At 35.2% G+C, this 27,764-nt stretch overlaps 1 protein-coding gene across 3 annotated transcripts in view; it reads left to right on the forward strand.

The window, feature by feature from the left end:
• The first annotated feature begins 5,051 nt into the window (after window positions 1-5,051).
• Window positions 5,052-27,764, forward strand: part of LOC143233605 (UDP-glucose 4-epimerase-like) — a 56,176-nt gene continuing 33,463 nt past the window's right edge. For 2 of the 3 annotated variants that reach the window (XM_076469993.1, XM_076469991.1), the window contains exons 1-8: window positions 10,632-10,788; window positions 14,077-14,246; window positions 17,308-17,426; window positions 19,345-19,458; window positions 20,061-20,240; window positions 21,320-21,500; window positions 25,987-26,078; window positions 27,493-27,685. In XM_076469993.1, coding sequence (XP_076326108.1) covers window positions 14,108-14,246; window positions 17,308-17,426; window positions 19,345-19,458; window positions 20,061-20,240; window positions 21,320-21,500; window positions 25,987-26,078; window positions 27,493-27,685 — 1,018 coding nt within the window. In that variant the 5' untranslated portion in view covers window positions 10,632-10,788; window positions 14,077-14,107. Of the gene's footprint in view, window positions 5,161-10,631; window positions 10,789-14,076; window positions 14,247-17,307; window positions 17,427-19,344; window positions 19,459-20,060; window positions 20,241-21,319; window positions 21,501-25,986; window positions 26,079-27,492; window positions 27,686-27,764 lie in introns of those variants that run through there. The other variant, XM_076469992.1, reaches the window with a different exon arrangement.

Consider the following 27,764-nt stretch of genomic DNA (forward strand, 5'->3'; position numbering starts at 1 on the left):
CTGCCCACCACAGGTATCAGAACCAGGTTTCTAGCGTTGTAATCCTCTAACCCTACTTTTAATTATAATCAACAGCACATACTTTTATCTCATATCTGATCAAACAATAAGATTGGTTTAACTCTTATTTATGTATTGTATCCATGACCATAAAATTAGAAAGCAAACCGTTGTATTCAAAGTTGGGGCACTTCAACAAACGGCCACACCCAACCAACTTCGATTTGACTGACAGGTTGGTGTAACTTTAAAATTTTTAACAGAAATCCAAAAAATATATTTTATTTTTCGTGAGCTACTGTATTGATGTAAGAATCCAAATATATCAATTTTTTTTTTGTATGAAATATAAACAAATCGTTATGTTTTAATGGCAAGTTCTATCCAGTCTTTCCTGATTCAAATAAAGTAATAATTCTAAGCACTAGATGGCAACACTCTACAAATGAGCAGATTTGTGTTAATTTTTTGATTAGCCTAAAATTACACAATTCGTTAGTTCTTGTTTTCCGCTATTTTCACCACCGCTATAGAAACCCTATTTTTAAGGCTTCAGATTTATTGCTGAACCACCAGTAGGCTATGAGTATATTGCAGGGCTAAACAAAACGTGTAATTTGATTCACTTCAATCTGTTTTCATTTGTTTTCTTTATTTCTGATTAAGCCTTACGGAGATATTGTCAGAAAAGTATGTATCTCAAAAATAAACGTGATAATCGTTTCGAAAAACAACTTTAAAAATTATAATAACTAATATCTAGACGGCAGCATATAACAATATATTTTCGACTGTCTTGCAGTTATTGTTTTAACCTCCGATCGAGGTATAAATTTTTTTTTAATTTATCAACAGCTTTTTAACAGATAAAAATGGTTCAGAATGCTAAAACTTCGAAACAATATACATCTAACATTATATACAAAGACTTTTATCCTTCCAAAAGTTTATAATGTGTAGTGAATTTTCATACGGTTTCGTTTCAAAATTAAACTGACTGATTAAATGTAAATTTAAAAGTTTCACTGAACGTACATTTATATACATGTATATAGTAGCCTAATGTTTGTCTATATATCATTGGCATGGCCTAGCGCGTTAAGGCGTGCGCTTCGTCATCTCCCGCGCGGGTTCGCGCCCGAGTCGCGCCAAACATGCTCGCCCTCCCAGCCGTGGGGGCGTTATAATGTGACGGTCAATCCCACTATTCGTTGGTAAAAGAGTAGCCCAAGAGTTGGCGGTGGATGGTGATGACTAGCTGCCTTCCCTCTAGTCTTACACTGCTAAATTAGGGACGGCTAGCACAGATAGCCCTCGAGTAGCTTTGTGCGAAATTCCAAAACAAACAAACAAACAAACTATATATCATATTGTGTCTACTGAATGAATAATCATAAAATAAATAACTATTTATTAATTTTCAAAAGTGCCTTACAGGAAAATGAATCGTTTCTTGCAATTTCTAAAATTTGATATCGATATTAGCATTGATTTGTCAGTCGTCACATTTATTATACATTTAATATGAGAACAATTTATTAAGAGCAAAAAAATTTTATAGAGGGATTTTACGAAGCAAATTAGATTTCCTCTGATTGAAAAAATTATATCCAAGATAGGAGAATGAACGAAACAAAGGGCTAATAAGAGAAATATGTCTGAGTATATATTTGTTGTTGTTCGGTTTATTAGTACATTTTTCCATGTATGTTGATTTATTATTTAAAATTAATCACAAAGATATACAATGGGCTATGTGTGCTCTGCCCACCATGAGTATTGGAGCATAACCTCTAGCAGTGTAAGTCCACAGACATACCGCTGTCCCACTAGGGAAATTCCATGTAGGCATATATATATATATGCATGTCTAATAAATTGATTTGAATTGTACTTAATATCTCCACTTTAACACTTCTTACAGAAATAGCAATTGTAAAAAGCACTCACTTCTGTGGCAGTCTTTTCTTGCGCTCAATAAAATAAAGAAAAACGGTGGCTTCCAGCGGGGATAAAAAATCTCGTGGCAACTTGGTGAACCTGTGCGCTCTAATGTTTTAAATGTACCTATTGCATTGAAACACAAATATTTTTGTCAACAGTGCATTGCAATCAGTCTAATTTGCTTAAAACAAACACGGTATATTTTCCTTTTTAAAATAATTTATAGAATGACAAAAGACGATTGTAGATGTCCCACTTGACAATCGTATTCCACATACGCTCTAATCCAAGGGATTGGATTGACCATACATTCTATATTTATTCATCAGTATTTTAAAGGATATTACCATTGAAGAATTTCAACGGGTATCTGCTAATTTATTAATGGAAGTAATGTTATATAATGAAATTAAACGAGTTATTCATTTTAATGAAAAGTTTTCCTTTTACGAGCACTTCTCATGAGCGTCACGAGATATTTCGCTCCATGCTATTAACAGGAGTAAATAACAAGATATAACTAAGTGCATATTAGTTTAATTATAAACACAAGAACATTTTTTTAAATTTTAATTATAAACACAAGAACAAATTTTCTTATTTTAATATAAAACGATCCTATCTCTACAGTGACGTTTCAGAACCATGTATAAACGTACTATGTACTTGCAGTAAAGCTTTGGCACGTGAAAGAAAAAAAAATTTTGAAAAAGTAAAAAATTAACAACGCAAACTCTAAAAAATTCATTCAGTCATTATTTTAAAATACTATGGATATTAAGCTTTTAAAATAAAACGATTGAAATCCATTTTATACGCTCTTTGTTTGCCTATGATAATTTTGAAATCTGTACACTGCTGGCCAAAATCCTAAGGCCAATGAACATAAAGAAAAAATATGCATTTTGTGTTGTTAGACTCAACCACTTATTTCAGTAGAGCTTCAAAAGATGAAAATAAGAAAAGGGAAAATAAAAACCTTTTTTAGCATTTTAATAGGGAAAATGTGAACACTATAAAATTAGCCTCAGTACTAGCTGGTCAAAAGTTTAAGACCATACCAAAAAGAAGTCATAAACAGGGTAGAAAATGCGCAACAAGAGGTCTCAGTAATGAGTTGCACGGCCGTCATTACGAATAACTTCAAACATTTGCTTTGGCATGGTCGATATAAACGTTTATAGAAGGCTGGCTGGAATGTTATTCCAAGTGGTGAATATGGCTTCGCGAAGATCATGCACTGTTTGTAATTGACGTCCATTTATATAGACTTCCCTTGCCATCCACCCCCAAACATTTTCAGTGGGGTTCAGTTTGGGCGAACACCCTGAATAGTCCAAAAAAATCACGTTATTCGCCATGAAAAAGTATTTTGTCCTGCGGGCATTGTGGATTACAGCGTTGTCCTGCTGAAAGATCCAGTCATTTCTACACAAGCGAGGGTCTTCAGTCAATAAGGATGCTCTCTCCAACATGCCAATGTAGCCAGCTGCTGTTTGACGCCCCTGTATAAACTGAAGCTCCATTGTTCCATGGAAGGAAAAAGCACCCTAGATCATGATGGAACCTCCTCCACTGTGTCGTGTAGAAAATGTCTCCATTGGGATATCTCTATCGTGTCAGTAACGTTGGAAGCCATCTGGACCATTCAGGTTAAATGTTTTCTCATAAGAGAAGAAAACTTTCGTTCATTTTTCTACGTCCCATGTATGGTGCTTCTCAGCAAAGTTTAGCCAAACTGTTTCGTAGTGTGGAAGGAGGCGTGGCCTTTGAAGACTTTTGCGGTTTTTTAAAATCTTTCTCTGGTATATGCTGTCTTTTTGTTCTTGAGTTGCATTCTGCGTCCGTAAGGGCCTTAATCTGGTTCGACGATCGGCTGGTGTCTTGCTGGACAACCCGTTGAATCCTCCTGCTCAACGCCAGCGAAATTTTTATGGGCCGACCACTTGAAATTCTCGTTCCGTATCCCTCAGGGTCTTTTAAGAAATTTGCAACAGCAGTTTTACTACGCCCAATCTCACCAGCAATGGCACATTGAGAGAGACCTTGCTTTTGCAGCTCGACAATTCTGCCACGTTCAAACTCTATCAACCTTTTAGCGTTTGCTATGTTTTTACCCAATGTAACACAGGAAGTATCAGTGAGAGATGTTGATAACGCTAATGCTTGAACACAAATGACTAAATTTCGCTACGTGTTTACCGATTTACGCTTCGTTTCAGTATGGTCTTAAACTTTTGACCAGCTAGTATGTAGGCTTATTTCATAGTGTTCACATTTTCCCTATTAAATGCTAAAACAGTGTTTTATTTTCCCTTTTCTTATTTTCATCTTTCGAAACTCTACTCAAATAAGTGGTTGAGTCTAACAACGCAAAATGAATATTTTTTTTATGTTCATTGGCCTTAAGATTTTGGCCAGCAGTGAATATTCACTATTGCTTGATCATGCTGGTATTGAAATACTGATTCGTCCATCTTGCATGTTTTCTATACTACTTCTACGCTTTCTATGTTTTATCTATTGTTGCTTTTCTATGGCGGCATTTAAATATTCACATTTTCTCAAAAGTTTAGCCTAAAATTGACAAAATCTATCAGGAAATGAATTGTAAATCGTTGCAAAATTAAGAATAAATTTAAGAATGATTTTATTAGAAGATATAAATCTTGTTGAAATGAAATATTTCGTTCGGTACTTACAAATTTAATAAAAACCAGAAGATGCATAGGACTCAAATTGGCAGGATCTACTAATTAAATGTATATTAATAGTGTGTGTTTTATGTGTATGGACTTACAATAGTAAAAATTCTGGGCTCGATCCACTGCGATAAACGTAGCGAATAATCCTGATGTTGTTTTGAATTAAGCACAAAGCTACACAATGGGCTATCTCTGCTCTACCCGCCACGGGTATCGAAACCCGGTTTTTAGCGATGCAAGTCCGCAGACATGCCGCTGAGCCACCAGGGGTCCCAATGTATCTTTGCTCTAAAACAAACTATGTATGTGAATTAAATAAATGTTTGCATTGTTTAATTTATTTTGAAATATTGTTATTCATTATTATTTGTGTTTACCAGATGGCAGCACACTACAGCTTAATTTTTTTTCTTTCTTTTTAAACATGTTGACGGTTAGCAAGTATCTCGTTTCATCCTTTGGACACTTGATATTTATACTTTCCTAGTTCGTTATGAAAAACTGTTCTCAGGTAATTATGCTTTATCTAATAATAATATACTCCAGTGTGGTGTAAAACTATAGAAACTATTTTATTAAGGCGTATGCATATGTAACACCTACCAGTATTTAAAGTAAGCGATAAGACGAAGTTAGATAATTTGTTTCGACATTTTATGTGATCGTTTATTTGCACTAACTTCGTAATTAGTCAGTTACAGTAAAGGTGATGTATTATACGTTGTTATAGAAATGGGGGATATTTTGTTGTTGTATGTGTATGTTTAGTTGCTATTTTTTATCTCGTAAAATTGATTGGTACTTGAGAGAATACTTTTTTCTAATAGCTTAATCTATCCCAGTAACGTATGCAGTATTAGTAAAAATAAGTTATTATCAGTATTCGTTATGGGTCATTCGGCTTTTTCTTCTTTCAAGATTCTTTTTTAAAATAAGAGAAATTATGATTTAACAATTAATTAATAGCAACTAACAATGTTGCAAGGATATTGCAAGTGGCAAACACTAAGATAAGTACATTTATCATTTTTCGATTTTCAACTAACTAAAATAATTAAATGTGATATAAAGAACTTTAGTCTGCAACATACAAAATGTAAAGTAGCCTATCTTAAATTAAGATAGTTTAAATTAAGATCTGAATTTATAGTTGAGTCACGACTCTAGATGGCAGCACCGCGTACATGAATTTATTTATTTAAGTATTCAATAATATGACCTTCAGCGCCACTGCACAAGACGATGAACAAGAAAATAAAACCGTTTTTATTCCCGTGTAAAAGTAAACGTAAGTTGAATAAACTTATAAGACTGTGTTTGAAACGGACGAAAAGCCAAATTGTAATAGATGTGTATTCTATGAAACTCGATTAAATAAAACTGCAAGATATAGTAAAGTAGTAAGTTATTTTAATATAAATTGTTATAATATTGAATAGAGATGACTGAAAAGCATTTTTTACATATTTTCGTTTTTATATTATATATAAAATCTAGATTTTAACTATCAACATCTCTTGAAATCTTCAACACTTTCTACGCAGTATGCCGGGCACAATAATTAAATTAGTGCTAATAAAGAATCGAGCGAATCATGTGGAATTTTAGTTTTAAATAAAAAGAATGAAATATGACAAAAACTTTGAGAGATTTGAGGCTGCTGGAAATTTTACCGCTAAATGATTAATGTTTGAAAACCTTTTTTCGCCTACTTTAAATGGATGAAACGATTCTATTTTGTTCTCCGATTCCAAGTAAAAATTGAAGTGTTGCCCTTTTAAGAATTCGAAAACGGAACTTTGTGGGAAAGTAAGTTTAACCCTAATTAACACAGCTTTGAAAAGTTACGTTGTAGTAAGTTCTGGATTGAAATAATAAAAAAAAAACATAAAAACAATTGCATTATAACTTTTATTAAGATTAGCATACAATGTGAACAAAATACATGTATTCTAGAGGACATATGTTGACAAATTACAAAATGTAATTGTTTGTCAGGATATAACTAAGTAGTATTAAATCATTCCTTATACAAACAGCATAAAAAAAGTTTTTATTTTTATCCACCAATATATGATGAGATTACCACAATACTGAAAAATTTTAACCCAAAGAAAACTGAAAGTGTTGGGGCCGACCGGACCCAAACACGATTGTATCTCTATAGTGGGCTATTTACAACAATTTATCAAACAAAGTCTCTATAAAATAGAATGTAAGAAACAGTTTAAATGTATTCTCAAGACTGCTGGTATGGGTATTAGCACTTTAAATAAGATAAAGTAGAGAACAACGTTTCGACCTTCTTAGGTCATCTTTAGGTTAACAAAGAGACTTTGCAACTGTCCGTTGCATATCTTAGGATTTGGTTTGTTTGGGAATTTCGCGCAAAGCTACACGAGGGCTATCTGTGCTAGCCGTCCCTAAATTTGCAGTGTAACACTAGAGGGAAGGCAGCTAGTCATCACCACCCACCGCCAACTCTTGGGCTACTCTTTTACTAACGAATAGTGGGATTGATCGTAACATTATAACGCCCCCACGGCTGAAAGGGCGAACATGTTTGGTGTGACGGGGATTCGAACCAGCAACCACAAATTATGAGTCGAGTGCCTTAACCACTTGGCCATACCGGGCCGTATATCTTAATAACGAGAGTGTACACGGGTATGGGATTGTAGAGGCAGCAGCGATCAGTTGCAAACTCTCTTTGGTAACTTGAAGATGGCCTAAGAAGGTCGAAACGATGTTCTCTACTTTATCTTAATAAAAGTTTTAATACCAATACCAGCCGTCTTGAGAATACGTTTTTACTTCAAGTGGGTTTTTCAACATCACGCATTATAAGCAGTCATCACATGAAATGTGTATATATCATAATAATATAAACAAAACAGACAATACTGTACAACTTTCATGCATTATCGTCTATAACAGCCTATATAATGAAATAAACGTTTAGAAATTTCTTTCCTGTGTTACAGGACAAAGTGCATATATATATATAATGATAGTATGGGTTGCACGCGAACACCAGAAAAATATTAGGCGACAGCTATGTGCTCTTGTCTCCTTGTTTTGAAGACATGTGTCATATTAATTCAGAGTTTCTGCCTCGACAGTTACAGGAATTGATGTGAATTTGTAATGATTATGTAAAAAGATATACAACCGAAAAAATCGTTAGGGTCCATGTGTGCTGATGAAGAACGAGTGTGCAAACATTTCAAAGGTGCTTGGTTGTTTGGTGGTGGTTTAGCCCGATATTCTTAAAAATGAACGTTAAAGCAATTAGCATTTACAAGTTTAGACTTAACGTGCATTCAGGTTTTTACATTACTTAAACAACAGTACGTATATAATGTCGTACTGAAATATACCTCAAAATGATATAGAGTTTGAGGATTGAACCCTGAAGTTTACCGCTTAGCCATCAAAGGACGTTGTGATAAATTTTAATAAATAGTGCAATAATGTTGAATTTTGAACGTATGATGGTTTTACCATAGCACAAAATGGTAGAGTTTTACAAATGTCTGTAGAACACAGGATACGTATAACACAACCAGTTTTCAGTCAATATTTATTTTGACTTGTATCAATAAATGTGCACCACAAGATATTTGTTAATTGTTGCTAGCTTATTTGTTTTTGATTTGGGATACTATAATTGGACGAGTGAGTACTTCTCTTAACAAACGTGACGCGTACATCGTGGCATCGCGAGATAAAATAATAATAATGCGTTCGAAGTTGATTCGTTCCAGATGGCACTGTCTGTAGAAGCGAGACATTTTTAGCCACAACATATGGTTCAGGCCAGTAAATTTCGACAGATCGCTACCAATGCCAGTATGAATGTATTGTGGCAGACATCTGGTGATAGGTGTGCGATGTTTGTAGATTTTGTTGACTGTAGTGGTTTATATTAACACAACCAGAAGTTAAAGTGAAAATCTGAAAGTAGGTGGGAAGGCTAGTGCTCAACCCACTAGGTCATTCTTTTAAAAAAAATCAACTACCTAATACGTATATACGTAATAAACTATTGTACACGTAAGAAAAAAAATGCTTATGTTTCGACGACAATAGTACGTTTGTTTCTTTATTTTTTAATTTTGCGCAAAGCTGCGCGTCATATCTGTGTTCGCCGTCCCTAATTTAGCAGTGTAAGACTAGAGGAAAGGCAGCTAGTCATCACCACCCTCTGCCAACTCTTGGGCTACTCTTTTACCAACGAATAATGGGACTAACCGTCACATTATAACGCCTCTACGGCGGAAAGGGAGAGCATGTTTGGTATGACAGGGATTCGAACCCGCGACTCTCAAATTACGAGTCTATCGCCTTAACCACTTTAATAAAGAAATGATTGTTGTACATTTCACGGTTACTTTCCGAATCGACTGAATATGGAATATCCAAAATGTGAATTTGGTTTATGGTAACATTCAATAGATGGCGAAGCAATTTAAGTTAATATATATATGTATGTATATGCACTCACACACCCTGAGATGAAACTGTATTCGTAAAAGATAATGATGGTAAAAATCTCACTATTAGAATAGGATGCGCCAAGAATTGGCGGAGGGTGCTATTAACTAGCTGTCTTCCTTTAGCCAGTCAGTAAAATTAGGGATGGTTTTGCTTAGAAAGCTCTTGTGCATCTGTGCGAGAAATTCTGAAACAGTAGATTTGGCGGCGCATGGGTAATCAGCTGAATTAACACAGACATCTATCTAAGTCAGCTGTAAACAGGAAACACTTCTTACAAAACTGACGTCCATAAATCAGTGATAACGATCCGTTAGTACGAGGGCCTATTGCTCCGAATACCCGAAGATGCAAGTTTTTTAACAGTCAGAATGTTAAATTGATTGTTTGGTTAAATTTGTGAAATTTTATGACAAAACAAACTCCAGGATGTGACCTAAAAGGATACACCTTCTCATAAATATAAGGATAATGCCTATCGTTATTACCCTGATGCAATTTTTTTCTTTAATGCATGTGTGATGTTAGTTGCAGAACCCACATATTTACGCATCAGGATTGGATTCGAGAATCTAACTCTTCTCCTATAGAGATGCTTCATCCCCGGCACAGCGGTATGTCTGTGTATAGAGATGCTTCATCCCCCGGCACAGCGGTATGTCTGTGGACTTACAACACTAAAAACAAAGTTTCGTTACCCATGTTGGGCAGAGCACAGATAGCCCATTGCGTAGCTTTGCGTTTAACTATAAACAAACTAACTGACACAGTGGACATTTAAGATTATTATTTAACGAATGTTAAATCCTTGAGTCATTAAACATGTTAAAAGATTCCAATCAGTAAAAGTATCTTCACACAGTGTCAACGCAATGAGTTGTACACTACAACTGGTGACTCAGCTATTTCTGCTTTTGTTTTTGTTTTTTAAAATAAAAACGAAATCAAGCCATCAGGGACTGTTGGTAAATTTAAACTTTTGTCCCCTGTTAATACAGCGGCAAGTCTACGGACTTAGAATGCTAAAATCAGGGGCTCGATTCCCCTCGGTGGACTTAGCAGATAGCTCGACGTGACTTTGCTATAAGAAAATACACACATCATTTAAACGTTTCGTTGAAGGTTACGTTCGTCTTTTGTGAACCTACGAATTTATTTGTTTATTCAATTTTCACTTATATCGCGAAACCCAGAGCCTGTCACAAGATCAGGCTTACACACCGAACAGTCGTTATGGAAGGCTATTAGAAATAATTCATTACAAAAATAAATGGTTCAGATACTTCTGTAAATCTACTATCCTTTTCAGTTGAAACTTAAATAATTATGTTTACATATAGAAACCGGTTTCAAGAATCTGTATCCATTATTAGTAACCCATGACAAGGACAAATCGAATGAATAAGACTAGGTTTCAAGTCCTGGTGAAGTGTTAAGTTGTGCTGTACGCTGTACACTGAACCAACTGAAAGCACGATATATGTCAATCTAACAGGTGGTTAAGTGACATTAGTGGTCGGTTTATAAATATATCGCCACACAGATGGGTTTCACTTTCGTCTTGTGGATGTAAACTGGTATAAGCAACGAGCATTCTAATACAACGGAACCCCTGATATATTCCTGTGTCCATAGATTGGTCGTAAGTGTTGCTTTTTCTTGTTTGATGTTCACTATAAAACCATTATATTCCTTCTTACGAAAAAGGGGTAAACTCTTATCATATATTTTTAATTAAACATTATCTGTAATTCCTTTTACAAAATACATTGTTATATGATATATTGCTGTATTTTCTTAAATTTTGAGTTATTCAAGTTGTGATTTAGTATTTTGAGACTGTTTTTATTCACGTGTGCGAGTTTTAAAACAGCCAGTAGGTTTGTTTGTTTATTCAGTAGACGTGTGGCCCGGCATGGCCAGGTGGTTAAGGCGTTCGACTCGTAATCTGAAGGTCGAAGGTTCGAATCTCCATCACACCAAACATGCTCGCCCTTTTAGCTGTAGGGGCGTTATATGTTACCATCAATCCCACTATTGGTTGGTAAAAGATTAGCCCAAGAGTCGGCGGTGGGTGGTGATGACTAGCTGCCTTCTCTCTAGCCTTACACTACTAAATTACGGATGGCTAGTGCAGATAGCCCTCGTGTAGCTTTACGCGAAATTTAAAAGCAAACGGTAGACGTGTGTGACTAGGAAAACAGAGATAAAGGAATAAATGTTTTATTTATTTATTTATTCTTATCAAAATATTTTATTTACATTTTTAATAATTCGGTCATTTCTTACTTCAGTTTGTAAGGTCAAAGGTTTAACTACAGTCTTGCACATCTCTAGTTTTTAATCAGAAATAACATCATATTTTACCCTTACATAACTATTTAAATGTACGTGGGCACAGCTTTATAAATATTTGTGCAGGTGTTCTATGAATATATTGTAACATCTATGTAAACCTGATGTAATTTGAAGAAATAAGTAAATGAACATTGAATAAATGAACATTTTTACGACATTTAAAACATATTCACTTTGTCAGACAGTATATAACATGTTACAAAAATATTTGTCCAGGGGGAAAAAAATGTACTTGCACTCAGCGTCTGTATACCTTATAAGAACTTTATATCTTATAGTGCTATTCCTATAGGGATTTGTGCTTACGTAACCGGCGTAGTGACACAGAGACTTGTACAAGTTAGTATAAGTTTATATTTAATTTCTCTTGAATATGCATTTGGGGATGATCGTTGACGTAGGTAACCTGAGGAATGTGGGATACCGCATTAGAATTTGGTATGACTTAGCAGTGCAGTATCTTCATTATTCTTGGTCTTTTATTTATGTATATACGTTTTTCCTATCTCATCCTGCTACAGCAAACCGTTGAAGTCAATAATGAACATAGAAACCACCAGTTGGTAAAAGACTCAAGCATACTTTTTATTAAATAAAAAAATGTTTATTTGTTCACTTGTATTTCATTTGTTGTCCATATTAAGTTTTGTTCCTATTTAACATCTCTAGAAACAGCTGTATTGTGGATACCGATAATTGACTGTGGAAAATACATTTTTATAAATATCATATATTTCTGTCTCAGAATCATCAGTCACTTCTGAAGCAATTGTTGTTGTTTTTTCGTGCGTTATAGTAAAGTTCATTTTGTTATGTGTTTTAAAACGGTAGGTTTACTAACTCAAAAATGCTGGTTATGTTAGGTTTCGGTGAAAAATGGATGAGTGAATGTCATAACTTACATTTAAACCACAACAACAGAAAACAGTGTACAAACCAAGCACTTTGTTCTACACTGCAGCCGAGTAAAAACTACTACCCAAAATCAGTTTTGTTTCCATTGAGGTTTATGTACAATATGATTACCTTAGAGATGAACTTTTTAATGTCCAGTTTCAGTTAAGGTTTCGATTTTATAACAACAACAAACTGTTCAATACATATAATTAAAATTCCCATTTTCATAAATATCTTAGTTGCAGTACAAAAATTAATCTTGCAGGGTATTTCATTAAAACTTTTAGTCTCGTTAGGGGTGAATCTTGACTGGTGTGTTATTTATTACATGGTAAAACTTGTGATAAAAAGAACACAAAGGGATTGTCACAACTAATGCGGTAGAAAATTAGAAAGTTTATTATATATGATTTATTATGGAAATATATTGAATGAAAATATATAATTAAAATGTAAGTATAGTTTCAACTCTAAGCAGACAAGCAAGATCTTATTAGTTCTGAAGTAATTATTACTGACTTCTTTATTTGTTTATTTGTAGCCGTGGCATAACGGCTCAGAGTTTTAGTTGTAGTTTATCAAGTGCAAACTTTTAGGTCGTAGCTCTCTTATCTCTTGACCAATTAGAGAGTCAGTTACAGCTTTGGACTTTGGAGGTTCGATAGATTAATTCACTCTAATCCTGCTTAAAATAATTTCACTGTGAGGGTAGGCTGGTAGAGATCCTGATGAGCAATAAAAATGAATCAGGTGTACCGGTGCCCCTCGCTTGGTGTTACTGGTCTACAAATATATGGCTAAAAAAAGGAGGGGTGAATTATTATACCTAGAATAATTTCATGTATCACGGCTATTGAAGATTCCCTCTTGTTTTTCTTTTTTCTTGTAATTGTAATTGCAAGTTGTTAGTAGATACTCAAACATTCATCACGTTACAATAGTGAAATTATATTTATTCGCTCTAACGACAGCGTAAACTCTAAAGTCACCAAAACGTTTGTTACATTTAATTTATTGTTGTTTTTTCTACACAATTGGCCAACTCTATTCCGCTCACAGAAAACATCAAAAACTTTGAACAAGAATCAGTTACTCAAACGACAGAACTTTGTTATCGCATCTCTGCAACAAAGATTGTGTACAAATAATTCAGAAACTTTTCTGTTCAGTGATAAATTATACTTTGCTACAACTTTGAATAATTGGCTGGACTTGTTTGCATTCCTTTTTAAGTGTTGTGTAGTATAGCCAGGTGGGTTAAGGCGCTCGACTCGTAATCCGAGAGTCGCTTGTTTCAATCTCCGTCACAGCAAACAAGCTCGCCCTTTCAGCCGTGGGAACGTTATGATGTTACGGTCATTCTCACTATTCGTTGGGGTAAAAGAGTAGCTCAAGAGTTAGCGGTGGGCGATGATAACTAGCTGCCTTTACTCTAGTTTTACACTGCTAACTTAGGAACGGTTAGCGCATATAGCCCTCGTGTAGCTTTGCGCGAAATTCAAAACAAAGAAACTAATATTGACACATGTTGACAATAAAGCCGTCATTTCAAATTACATTTAACCTAAGTTAGGACTCTTTCTTACAAACTGGACTAAACTGATTGTTGTATTAGCGAGAAGAAGTTGAACTTTGTTTTTATGTGACAATGATGATCAAATTTGTTTCGTTACAGTGGGAAAGTGAAGAGAAATCGATTTTGAAGCATGGAGTCTCAGCGCCAGGTCAAGGGTCATGTACTAGTAACAGGAAGTTCAGGTTTTATAGGATGTCACGTGGTCTTGGCTCTGCTAGAAGCTGGTTACGACGTTGTTTCCGTGGCTTCGATGAAATCGTCAGTTTCAGGTCTATTTAATTTTGTTTTGTGGTTTCAGTGGAACACAAACTATTGCGTAGTGTTTTTCCACTAAAGTGAATATAGTTTACCAAAAATCGCAACATACCAGCGTTACAATGCAGTAGCACCCACTGTAATACAAACAATAAAATATAGACTATTCAAATAACGGTTGTTGAGCTATTCACAAGTTTATTTCAAGAAGACTCTCTGTTTCAGAATAACATAGAAAGCTGCAATTTATCAGCACCTACCACTCACTTTTAGGCTACTCTAATCGAGAAGTGGGATGTGACTTTCACTTTTATACTGCACCCACCACCCCAAAATTCGAAAGGCGTTTATGTGGCAATGGAGTGAAGACCGTGATTCACATTTCAGAATCGCCAACCACTAGGCCACGCCTGATACAATTTAAAAGGCGTGCATGAATAAAATTATAACATAGAAATTTGGTTAATGAGTCAACTGTATGTTTCACCTACAATGCTAAGATCCGAGGTTCGATTCATTGTGGTTGACAGAACGCACGTAGCCAATTGTTTAGTTTTGCGGTGATAAAAAAAATACAGCCACTCGTTTGTAGAGTGGTTGTGTTCAGCGGCTGCACGGAATATTCTAAAACGTAATCACGACACACACACACACGCGTGCGTCCGAGCGCAAGCGTATATCCTTTCTTTGTATGTAGATCACAGTTCAGATGAGGTATGTTGTTCTTTACGAACAGATACAACACTTCTACTTGCAACATATGTTATATTGTCTTAAGTGTAATAGAAAGGGAAGCTGTGACAATATACCATAAAAAGTTTGCATAATTAACAGAACTAATAACCACATGATAAAATCAGCTCTTGGGTGTATTTTACACCAAACATTTATACCAAACCAATTTTTCTGTGGGTCATCCATCTATTGCGGGGGTTCTAAAACTGTGCCATACCCACTGGGGTTGTGTTTTTTGTTAATGTAGGAGTACAAACATCAGTAAAACGTTTCATCATTTGTTTTCAAGTTGAATTAATTATTATTATTATTATTATTGGCTGAATATGTTTCAAATTAGTTGTTTGTGTTGGAGTGGGAAGGGGCATAGTTAATTACAGAGAAGAAAAGGCGGGAACAACGTATCAAGTGTGAGGAACACCTGATGTAATGATCCCTTGGCACGAGAACTTACGTAATTATAGACACGAGACTGTGAGGAACACTGATGTAATCACCCCTTGGCACGAGAACTTACGTAATTATAGACACGAGACTGTGAGGAACACTGATGTAATCATCCCTTGGCACGAGAACTTACGTAATTATAGACACGAGACTGTGAGGAACACTGATGTAATCATCCCTTGGCACGAGAACTTACGTAATTATAGACACGAGACTGTGAGGAACACTGATGTAATCATCCCTTGGCACGAGAACTTACGTAATTATAGACACGAGACTGTGAGGAACACTGATGTAATCATCCCTTGGCACGAGAACTTACGTAATTATAGACACGAGACGAAATTATAGACACGAGACTGTGAGGAACACTGATGTAATCATCCCTTGGCACGAGAACTTACGTAATTATAGACACGAGACTGTGAGGAACACTGATGTAATCATCCCTTGGCACGAGAACTTACGTAATTATAGACACGAGACTGTGAGGAATACTGATGTAATCATCACTTGGCACGAGAACTTACGTAATTATAGACACGAGACTGTGAGGAATACTGATGTAATCATCACTTGGCACGAGAACTTACGTAATTATAGACACGAGACTGTGAGGAATACTGATGTAATCATCCCTTGGCACGAGAACTTACGTAATTATAGACACGAGACTGTGAGGAACACTGATGTAATCATCCCTTGGCACGAGAACTTACGTAATTATAGACACGAGACTGTGAGGAACACTGATGTAATCATCCCTTGGCACGAGAACTTACGTAATTATAGACACGAGACTGTGAGGAACACTGATGTAATCATCCCTTGGCACGAGAACTTACGTAATTATAGACACGAGACTGTTAAGTCGACGGATGAATGAATGATAGTACGCAATTCTTCTGATTTATAACTTTAGAAACCCAACAACCGTGATACACACGGCACAGATACCCCATTGTGTAGCTTTATTTGTAACTTATCTTTTACAACACGCCACTAGATGGGAGTAAAGTCTTCCTCTTTTACACAGAAGTTTGGGAAGATTCCAAACTTCAAAAGTGTTTCAAACCAGTTTCTTTATAGTACAATTCATGATGAGAAACACAAATGATTACATTCTGGTACACTAGTTTGAAAACGTTTAAAAATAATTATTTTATTAAATATTCTTGCAGAAATACGGAAAATCAGACCATTAAGATAAAAGATCCATGTCGTGTGAAATACTGAAGACTGTAAAAGTCTTTGTTTGTTTGTTTTCTTATAGCAAAGCCACATCGGGCTATCTGCTGAGCCCACCGAAGGGAATCGAACCCCTGATTTTAGCGTTGTAAATCCGTAGACTTACCGCTGTACTGGCGGGGGGCCTGTAAAAGTCAAACTATTACTATGACATGAGGATGGTGGAGAAGGCTGGCGACAGTAAAAGTTAAATTGTATTTATGAAGAAAATTAACTGTTCATTGTTTGTATTTTTACAAAAACACTTGCTTCAACACGTATAAAGTTATACAAAGCCAAAGCACTTTAAGCAAGGCTTGACCAGAAGATGGTCAGTGGCACCAACTCTCACTCTGGGAATCACGAATCTGAGTCTCATCACCAAACATGGTCATCCTTTCAGCCTTGGGGATGTTATGAGTGATGATTAATCGCACTTTTGTTGATGAAAGAGTAGCCAAAGAATATTAGGTGGGTGATGATGGCTAGCTAGCTGCCTTCCCTCGAATCTATCACTAATAAATTAGGAACGGCTAGCTCAAATAGCCCTCCAGTATCTTTGCACCAAATTGGAAATAAACAGTATGTGAGATCATGTTGGTAGATAATGTGTCGCTGTTCTCTATTAAGTTTTATTGTCATTGTTTTTTTTTGTTTTTTTTATAGACAAGGAAAATCAAATGCCAGAAAGTTTAAGAAGGGTACAACAGATGACTGGAAAATCTGTTCATTTCATGAAAGTAGATCTGCTCGATATGGGGGCACTTATAGAAGTGTTTAAAAAAGTAGGTTAAATACAAGTATACTTATTAGGCTTAGAAAATAAACAAAATAGTATTAATAGATATTCAACCGTCAAGTGTTTTAACACACTTAATATTTCAACAAGGAAGAAAAATATTTGCAGTGACAAACATGGTGTATTAATATATCTTAAGTTGTTTAATCTGGTAGAAATTTGCTTGTTTGTTTGGTTTGTTTTTGAATTTTGCTTTTGTAGTGTAAGACTAGAGAAAAGGCAGCTAGTCATCACCACCCACCACCAACTCTTAGGTTATTCTTTTACCAACCAGTAGTGAGATTGACCGTAACATTATAACGCCTTTAAGGATTTTGAATAATGTAATATAATAAAAGATAAATATTTATGAATTATGAATTTTAAAACAAAGTTGGGATCCTGCTATAAAACGTAACGACATGAGAATAAAGACCACAATCACAAATTTATGAAATTCAGTCTTCACTTTGACCTCCAAACAAGTGTATAAAGCTGTCAAAAGTAGGGATTAGATATTATAAATTTGCGATTGTGATTGTAATTTACTGTTTTTCCCTCAGTAGGACAGCGGCAAGTCTTCGGACTTACAATGCTAAGCTCAGGGGTTTGATTTCTCTCGGTGGACGCGGCAGATAGCTCGATGTGGCTTTGCTTTAATAACTTGTTTGTTTGTTTGTTTTGGAATTTCGCACAAAGCTACTCGAGGGCTATCTGTGCTAGCCGTCCCTAATTTAGCAGTGTAAGACTAGAGGGAAGGCAGCTAGTCATCACTACCCACCGCCAACTCTTGGGCTACTCTTTTACCAACGAATAGTGGGATTGACCATCTCATTATAACGCCCCCACGGCTGGGAGGGCGAGCATGTTTGGCGCGACTCGGGCGCGAACCCGCGACCCTTAGATTACGAAGTGCACGCCTTAACGCGCTAGGCTTGCTTTAATAAAAATATAATTTTTGTTTCGCTACTTCATTTTAGTATTCATAAGTCTTTAATACTTTGTATGTTATACCTGTATAAAGTATATACTTCACCTTTGGAAACAGTCCTGTGTCTATCCGTCGATATGTAGTGTCATCATTCAGCTAAATTGGGTTGAAAATATATTTAAATAAATGTTATATTTGTTATTTATATTATACCTGTACACATTCTTATATATACGTCTGTTTATATTTGTGCAAACTCACCAGGTACCTGTCACAATCAGCAAAAACTTTCAAGGAGGCAAAACGTTTAAAACAAATTGTAGTGCAGTGTTATTAATAACATTAATAATTTTGTTAAAAGTAAACAAATACCGTTTTATTACTCCTTGTTCCGATACTGATTTGTAAATGACTCATGAAACTGATGAAAATTACATTTCGTCAATTTAATCTAATCCACATTATGATAGTTATTGTGTATGTAATGTGATATTGTAATTAGGTCTGTCACTGGTATATCTGTCATATCCCAGCCGGTCTGATTACCCATGGCACTGGCTATGGCAAATACACTATGTTTAACATATTTTTGCAGATTCGTTGTTAATTCACTCTTAGGGTTATTAGAAATAATTATTTGTTACCATATGAAAAGTTGGTGTTCCCTATAAAGCATTACATAGATTGTTAACTCCTCCAGTTGCTAGTTGTTATAACTTTCACAAAAGGTTTTTAGACACATGAATTATTTAGGGGTTAAGTAATATCTAGTCTATGTCACACAGCCTTCAACGGCACTGTTGGCGAGAAGTGTTAATAGTCGAAATGAAAATTGAAATTGTTAAAATTATGTATATTTAAGTATTTTTTTTGCTTGCTGTATGTAATAGTCCATTAATTTATACTAATGATATCACATTATTGTAACAACTTGAAGTAAGCCCAATCAAATTCATGAATATTGAATTAACTGCTATACTTTTGTTCTTTTAAGTACGAAATCGGCTGCGTCGTGCATCTAGCTGCCCTCAAAGCTGCTGCTGAATCGTTTAAGGTACCTCTGATCTATTACAGGATCAATGTAGGGGGGACCATCAATTTATTAAAGGTATAATAATCTTGTATCGTAACTGTACAATAGAAAACATTTTATCAGAGATATGAAGTAATTATCAATATAAACATTACTGGTAAAAACGTGATTGGTGATACCTTGATTTGATTTATTCTAACGTTCTGTTAACGAAACCACTCGATTCAAAAGGTATTTGAATTTAATAAATAAATTTAAAACTGAACTTTCTATAATTATTTTAATTAGTACAGGGGTCGCTATGTAAGTTGGTAAATTTAAACTACTTTAGCAAGAATTTGAAATATTTTTTTATAATTGACGAAGTGATTTTATGATAGAACTAATTAGTAAGTGTCAATAGTTTTCGATTCAATATATTTATTTTTTTAGTTCTTGCTTCTATTAGTCATATAAAGGAAATTTGAAACTTTGTTTAATATTTTGAAGTACTTATCATTGCGAATCTGGTTTCCGATTTTTTCTACAAATTTTCTTGAGGAATACAAAGGTTTCGTAAAGACAGTTGAGACGTCTATTTTTTGCATAAAAGACAACAGAACTGAAATAATGAAGAAACTGCTTATTATAAAATAACATCACGTGATTGGTGAATTTTATTCCCTCTTTAATTTCAGGCTATGAAAGAAGCAAACGTTAAAAGAATTGTTTACTGTAGTTCGTATACAGTTTATGGTGATCCAGAATATTTACCTGTCGATGAGCGCCACAAAGCGGGATCTGGATGTACTAATCCTTATGGGCGAAGCAAATATATGGGTGAAGAAATATTAAAAGATTTGTGTAATACACAAGAGGTAAACAAAAACATTGCTTTGAGTTGTTGTTTTTTTATCTCCCTCAAAGAAAAAGTTTTCATGGTTACTCAACTTGTGTTAAATTCTAAATTTATATGTAGGGGTTCCTGAGTGAAAATAAAACTTCATATTAAATAGTTATTTTTACTGTTGAAGTTTCAAAGGATTTTTGTAGGACCTAAAACAGAATCGCTTGTTATAACTTAAAGCTCGTAACATTTGGTAGAAATTGTTATGCAATACACCCAATGTTTAGACTTTATGAAGAAATAAAAATCGTTACTCTGTAAGCTCGTTAGATGTCTCTTCTGGTATGTAATAATTATTTCCTGCAAACCTTTATATTTTATTTTCAAGACACAAGTGTACGACTGAAAATCGTACTTACTTATATAAATTTCATCAGCTGTTTTACTTATTGGTTCACACGATGTGTTATAAGTGTAAGTTTTAAATATGGATTTTTGTTTTGTAATTTTAACCTGAAATGGCTTTAACTCCACATGGCCTAAATGGTCAGGGATCAAAGAACACCAAAGTTCCAGTACATGCACTCTTAAATTTGAAACTTCTGGTGGCTACAAGGTATTTGCCCTCATTTAAAAGAATATAGGAGGCTGATTCACTTACACACACCCATAGCTTAAATTATTGTGTTGTTCAGCAAAATTGGGACACAAACCTTGGGCCTTACAATGCATGTTCCTGCAGGCTAATCACCAGGCTGTGCTGAAATGATGTATTAAGATGGTGCATGGTTTAAGCTGTTGTGTCAGTTGTAATAATAATGTTCGTACCTTTTTAAATGGCATGTAGTTAAAAGATGTTTATTCAAGTAATTACGGTAAAATGTATTAAACACAAAAGCTGACACAATTGTGTAAAGCTAGCTTAACTACAAATTTATTTTCCACCACACTATGTACCATTTGTTCATTAACAGCTTGCTGTGATCATGAAATGAACTGCAGTTTGGCAGACACTATATGATGGCCACCATTGTAAATTTTTGCTTGTCCTTTTTATTGAAGACATGTAAAAAATATGAACTGGTAAATTTGAATTCCGTTTACTTGTAGGACTGGCGATGTGTATCACTTCGATGTTTTACTGTGGCTGGTGCTCATCCCAAGGGAACAATAGGTGAGAACACTGGTGAGACTCCCACCACCTTGATGTCATTTTTACCCCTGGTAGCAAAAGGAGATAGGCCAGAGTTGAAGGTTTTTGGAATGGACTACAAAACAAAGGATGGAACAGGTAAGCAAGTGGAAGTTTTGGACAGTGTTAAGAAACAAATCAAGGTCAGTGATGAAGTAAGGAGTTATAAAGCAGATGTGCTTGTCTACACATATAGGTTTTACAATGAAAGACTGAAGGTATAAGGAACTGCAAAAAGCAGCTCGATGTAATGTGTCAGTAAATGTGTCCCTCAGAAAACTAACATTAATTTTGTGTTTCGTGAATTTATCTAAATTTCTACCCATTTCACCAGCATAAACTTTTTCATAGACTTGGCAGAGAACAGTTATTTTTCTGTACTTGAGAGAATTTGATCATCAGATAGCCTGGAAATTAACCAAGCTAATACATAAAACTACAAATTATGTTGAAGGAAGCATTATGGAAAATTCATTAACCCAAAGGTCACCTCACTTCAAAGTGTCTGAAGACGACTCTGAGTTAAACTTCTTTCTAACATCATATTCCCTTCAAAGAATTGGATCTTTTGTTAAAAATAAATAGTATCTGTATTTCTCCTACAAACAAAAGTTAGATTGAAGAGGGAATCTGAAATGTTAAAACTAGTAACCATTTAAATTTGGTATTATTCTGTTTATGTGAATTTAAACTTTAAATTTGGTATTATTCTGTTTGTGTGGATTTAATCTTTAAATTTGGTATTATTCTGTTTAGTATGGATTTAATCTTTAAATTTGATATTATTCTGTTTAGTATGGATTTAATCTTTAAATTTGATATTATTCTGTTTAGTGTGGATTTAATCTTTAAATTTTGTATTATTCTGTTTAGTGTGGATTTAAACTTTAAGGTTAATGGTTGTTCATGGTGACCTACTGCAGAAATTCCATTGGACTAGGGAAGAATCCTTGATGCAAAAGAATAATCACCTGCAACACCTTTTGGTGGCCAAAGAGTTCATCCTGTAAATGTGGCCTGTTGTTAGGCTGCTCAACTCACAATTTACAGATCACAGGTTTGAACTCCCATCGTACCAAACATGCTCACCCTTTCAGCAGTGAAGGCATTACTATCTGATAATCAGCCCTACTAGTTATTGATAAAACAGTAGCTCAAGAGTTAGCAGTAGATAAGGCCTTCCTTTTAGTCTACCACTATTAAATTAAGGATGGCTAGCACAGTTTGCCCTCATGTAACCTTGCACAAACTTTAAAACAAAACCAAAACCATCCTACAAAGAAGCAGTTGCACACAAAAGTATTTTTTCAAATTACCATCTTGAAGACCAGAGTTAATAACCAATTCACAGTAATCTGTAACCTCCATTTGGGTTGAAGGAGGAATACTATTCACAAATTCAGTTATAAACCTGTTGATAAATGTAATAATTGGTATAAGCATATTCAAGGGATTCCACAGATTCTATGATGATACAAATTATTATTTTGGATGTTCCGTTATAGACAAAGTTTTAAAAGTAGTTGTTGTTTTGTGTTTGTTTTGTTTTTGAATTTTGTTCAAAACTACATGAGGTGATATCTGTGCTAGCCATCCCTAATTTAGCAGTGTAAAACTAGAGGTAAGGCAGCTAGTCATCACCACCCACTGCCAACTCTTGAGCTACTCTTTTACCAATGAATACTGAGATTCATCTTCACATTATAACACACCCACAGCTGAAAAGGCAAGCATTTTTGGTGCAAAGAGGATTCTAACCCACAACCATTAGATGTATTTTTTTATGTTATAAGCACCGTTTATTTCCAATCGTAATGACAAGTTACTACTTTGGTAGGTGGAAGTCATTCTTTGATCTACCTTTCAAATGACACACATTTTAATTCATATGCTAAGCCTGGATTGACAGGGAAACAAAAGGACAGTGTTGTCCTAATCAAGATCATTGTTTTCCAGCACTTTTAAAATAGTAATAACACTAAAGAATTTTGTATAACCTGTAAAGATGTTAGAACATGCATGACAAAACTGGTCAGAGGTATTGTCAATATGAAAGTTGAATATTCACAGTGTAAAATTTTTTTAAATTTTCATTTTAGTTTCTTGTAATATTTAAAGCTTGCACTATATAGCCAGAAAATATTCTGTTTGTTAGTTAAAATATCGCACAAAGCTACTGTAGCACTATTTTCACTATCCATTCCTAATTTAGCAGTTAATCAATACCACCCTGCACCAACGATAAATGGGATTGCTCATAACTTTATAATGCCCCACCCTGAGTGCCAGACCAAAATAAGATTATATATCTGTCTAGAATTGTGACTGTTTTCAGATACTTTTATGTTTTTAGGATTGAAATAAGTGAAAATTAGAACACTTTCATTGGTTGTATTTAAAAATCTTTGAACTGGTGAATTTCTTATTTTGAATTATATAGATATATTTATTAATAAACAGATACTTACCTCCAGTAACCATGACATGTCAGTCAATTCCAAAACAATCCAGTTGTTGTGTCAGTGGATGACTTACTCAGTATCCAATAGTGGCAAGTTTGGGGACTTTTTGGTTTTTGGAATATGAAATTTTTTAAACCAAGGATATTTTACCCTGGCCAACAAATTGAGCTACTTTTAGAAAGTTCCAGCCTTCAATTCGTATCAATCATATTCATAATACAGAGTAATCAGTGGTAACACTCAACCTTCTAATGTATTTGGGATCACCAGTCGTTTTTACAATAATGAATTTATCTAATATATATATATATATTTTTTTTTTCTTCTTTACTTGGAAGAGCAGTGAACTTCCCACAACTTTTTGCAAGCAGTGAAGGGTGTTATAGATGTGGGATGTTGAGCATATATCTATATCTATTGCTAATCTTTGATTTCTTATGTGAGAATGGCGAATGGAGGCTAAGACTGACAGGCGGTGTATCCCCACTGCAATTGGGTCCTACTTAATCAATCACCTCTAAAACCAAGGGTACATTTTATAATCCCACATTATAGCTTGTATTTTAGGGTCTTTTCAATTCGTGCAGCGTTTTTTTGTTTAAATTATTTTTGTTTCAGCTTGTTTTTAAGCTATAACAATTTAATACAATCAGTCAGAGGTTTGGATTTTCTGTTTTTAACGCAACCCTTCCTTTTGATTTTGTTTATTTAACCTCATTAAAATTTATTTTCACTGATATACGAGTTGTGATGAAAATGTTCTAAGACTTCATTTTTATTCCAAAGAATAATGTACATACATCAGTATTATACGCTATCTCCTTCAAAGTAATCTTCCCCAGATGATACACCCTTGTTTCAACGTTCCTGCCATTTTCGGAAGCAATACTGGAAGTCTTCAACTGTTATATAACTAAGTTCTGTTTTAACATTATTATGGATGGTTAGTATGTCGTTAAATCTCTTTCATTTTAACTTAATTTTGATTTTTGGGAACAGAAAAAATCTCAGATCGGGAGCATACGGGGGTGTGGTGTCACAGGAATGTTTTTTGGGCCAAAAAGTCTTGAACAGACACAGCATTGTGTGAAGACACGTTGTCATGGTGAAGAAACCAGTGTCCATTCCCCCACAGGTCACGGTGGTTTCTTCTAACTTCCTCTCTCAAGCAAATTAAGACCTCTTTATAAAAGGCCTGGTTAACTGTCTTTCACCTTAGCGACCGTTTCATCAATGGACGATCTCGACGGTCGCCCAGAACAAGGGTCATCTTTGACCGATTCCCGGCCGTGTGATAAACGACAGCCTTACTTAAGCAGTTGCCCCTCCCCAGTGACTCATCCGTATGCCTGCGGACTTACAACGCTAAAAACCGGGTTTCGATACCCGTGGTGGGCAGAGCACAGATAGCCCATTGTGTAGCTTTGTGCTTAATTCAAAACAAACAAAACTTAAGCAGTCGTCACCAAAGGCAGTTCTTAACATCTCCAGGATTTCTGTTCCTCCTTTACCATCTTTCACACAAAACTTGATGCAAACACGTTGCTCATCTTTTCTGTCCATTTTTATTACAACGGGGACAAGAGATACGTCTGTCTTTGAACACATTTTTCACAACACGAGTATAAGGTCTGTAGAAATAACTTGTTCGTGGGGTAGATCACTATTTATACTTTGTACACATCTCAGTAAAGCTCACTGTCTCTGTACTGGCACCTGTAACAGAAGTCTTACAATTTTTTGGGCAGATCTCATATAATAACAAGTAGTAAAACAAACCAGTAACACATTAGGCTTCGCATCTTTACGTTTCGTATCTTATGTAGGTCTTGTTTAGGACTATGTTTGTTTGTTTGTTTTTTTACTCACAGAAAGGAAACCAGAAACTGTAAGATTTTATACTATTTGAAATGTGTGGACATCTGTAATAAATCAGTTAATTCTCTCAACACGTCTGTCGGTTTTGAAAATAATTACACCATGAAACCTATTTACATAACTGTATTTAAGTGTATTACTGTAATCATATGTCAATGCCGTGTGCGTATTCTTTTGTATTATAATAACATTTAGTCGCTGAGATGTAATAACAAAATTTGGAGGAAGGCTTTCCTGTGTTTCAGTTGAACGTGATTTTGTCCACGTGATCGACGTTGCTGATGCCCACGTGGCAGCTGTTCGGAGAGTGACGCAGAAGTCGCGAGAAAAATATGAGGTTAGTGACAAGATGGATGGTTTGGTTTGTTCTGAATTTCGAGTGAAACTACTCGAAGGCTATTTTGCGCTAGCCGTGTAAAAGAGGCAGGTTAGAGGGAAAGACAGCTAGTCAACACCGCCCACCATTATGTCTTGGGCTACTCTTTCGTCAACGAATAGTAGATTAACTCGTGATGACGAGGAAACCCACTTATAGAGAAAAATATATACGTGAAAACGGCTGGTATGGATAGAGAAAGCTCTTTGTAGAGGAGCGAACAACGTTTCGACCGAAGATGACCGAAGCGATGACCGAAGAAGGTCGAAACGTTGTTCGCTCCTCTACAAAGAGCTTTCTCTATCCATACCAGCCATTTTTACGTATATAATAGATTAACTGTGATGTTATAACCCCTACAGATTGCGAGTACAGCATCTCAACCACCAGACCATGTCGGGTCTCGACATCCTACATTTTGGTATTCCAACACCCCTAGCAACTGCCTTTCTGTGTCTGTCTTCCTATGAAACGATCTGTGATTTCCATCTTCTCTCTAACATCTTGGTTGAGTTTAGACACTCTCGTACCCACTTACACCTTCGTTCCTAAATCATGCGCCCGGTAACGGTTAGTTGCAAACTTTGTTTGTTAACCTGAAAATGACCTAAGATGGTAGAAACGTTGTTTTCTACTTTGTTTTAATAAAAGTTTTAATATCCATACCAGCCGTCTTTAGAAACATAATTACAATACTGATGACAGTTTTGTTAATTTTCGTATGTACCCGTATTCTTCTCGGGATCCAATAACCGACGAAGTCATGAACCCACAAACAGTTTGGGGTATAAATAGTTTGTCAAATGATAATTTTGTTTTTTATTAATTTTTGTGTTGTTGGATATTATATTTACGATAAAGTTGAATATTTTAAAACTAACCTTAATATGTGAAGATTTAACTCTTTATCTAGTTTAACTGTTGCCTAGTTTATAATCATTACGTAATCATTTTTATTTTTTACACTTATAGAAACAGGCCAGGCATGGCCAGGTGGTTAGGGCTCCCGAGGGTCGCGAGTTCGAATCCCCGTCACACCAAACATGTTTATCCTTTTAGCCGTGGAGGCGTTATAATCTTTCGGTCAATCCCACTATATCGTTGGTAAAAGAGTAACCCAAAAGTTGGCGGTGAGGGGTGATGATAAGCCGCCTTCCTTCTAGTATTTCATTGTTAAATTAGGGACGGCTAACGCAGATAGCTCTCGTATAGCTTTACGTGAAATTCAAAACACACCAAATCAATTTCCCCTCAACCTTCTTCTGCCTTTTAAAGTTGTAATTAAAATGTGTGTCGGCCTTGTTTATTATTTTTTGTGCATTTAAAATTTTGCATAAATTTCTTTTGATAGAAATTTCGTTTAACCATTATTCAGGCCTTTAATGTTGGATCAGGGAGAGCTTTCACCATTTTGGAATGTCTTCACACGTTTGAAAAAGTGTCAGGGCGAAAGATTCCATATTCTGTGGGAGAGAAAAGACCTGGAGATTTTGCAACATTCAGAGGTGATGTCAGTCTGGCTGAAAAATGTTTGGGATGGAAACCAAAGAAAACTCTGGAAGAAATGTGTAAGTGCATTACATTAAGTATATTATATTAAGTAAGTATATTATTAAGTATATTACATTGGTTGTATTAATGTTTCAA

Source organism: Tachypleus tridentatus, chromosome 12 (assembly GCF_004210375.1).
Source record: "Tachypleus tridentatus isolate NWPU-2018 chromosome 12, ASM421037v1, whole genome shotgun sequence".
Classification (NCBI taxonomy): domain Eukaryota; kingdom Metazoa; phylum Arthropoda; class Merostomata; order Xiphosura; family Limulidae; genus Tachypleus; species Tachypleus tridentatus.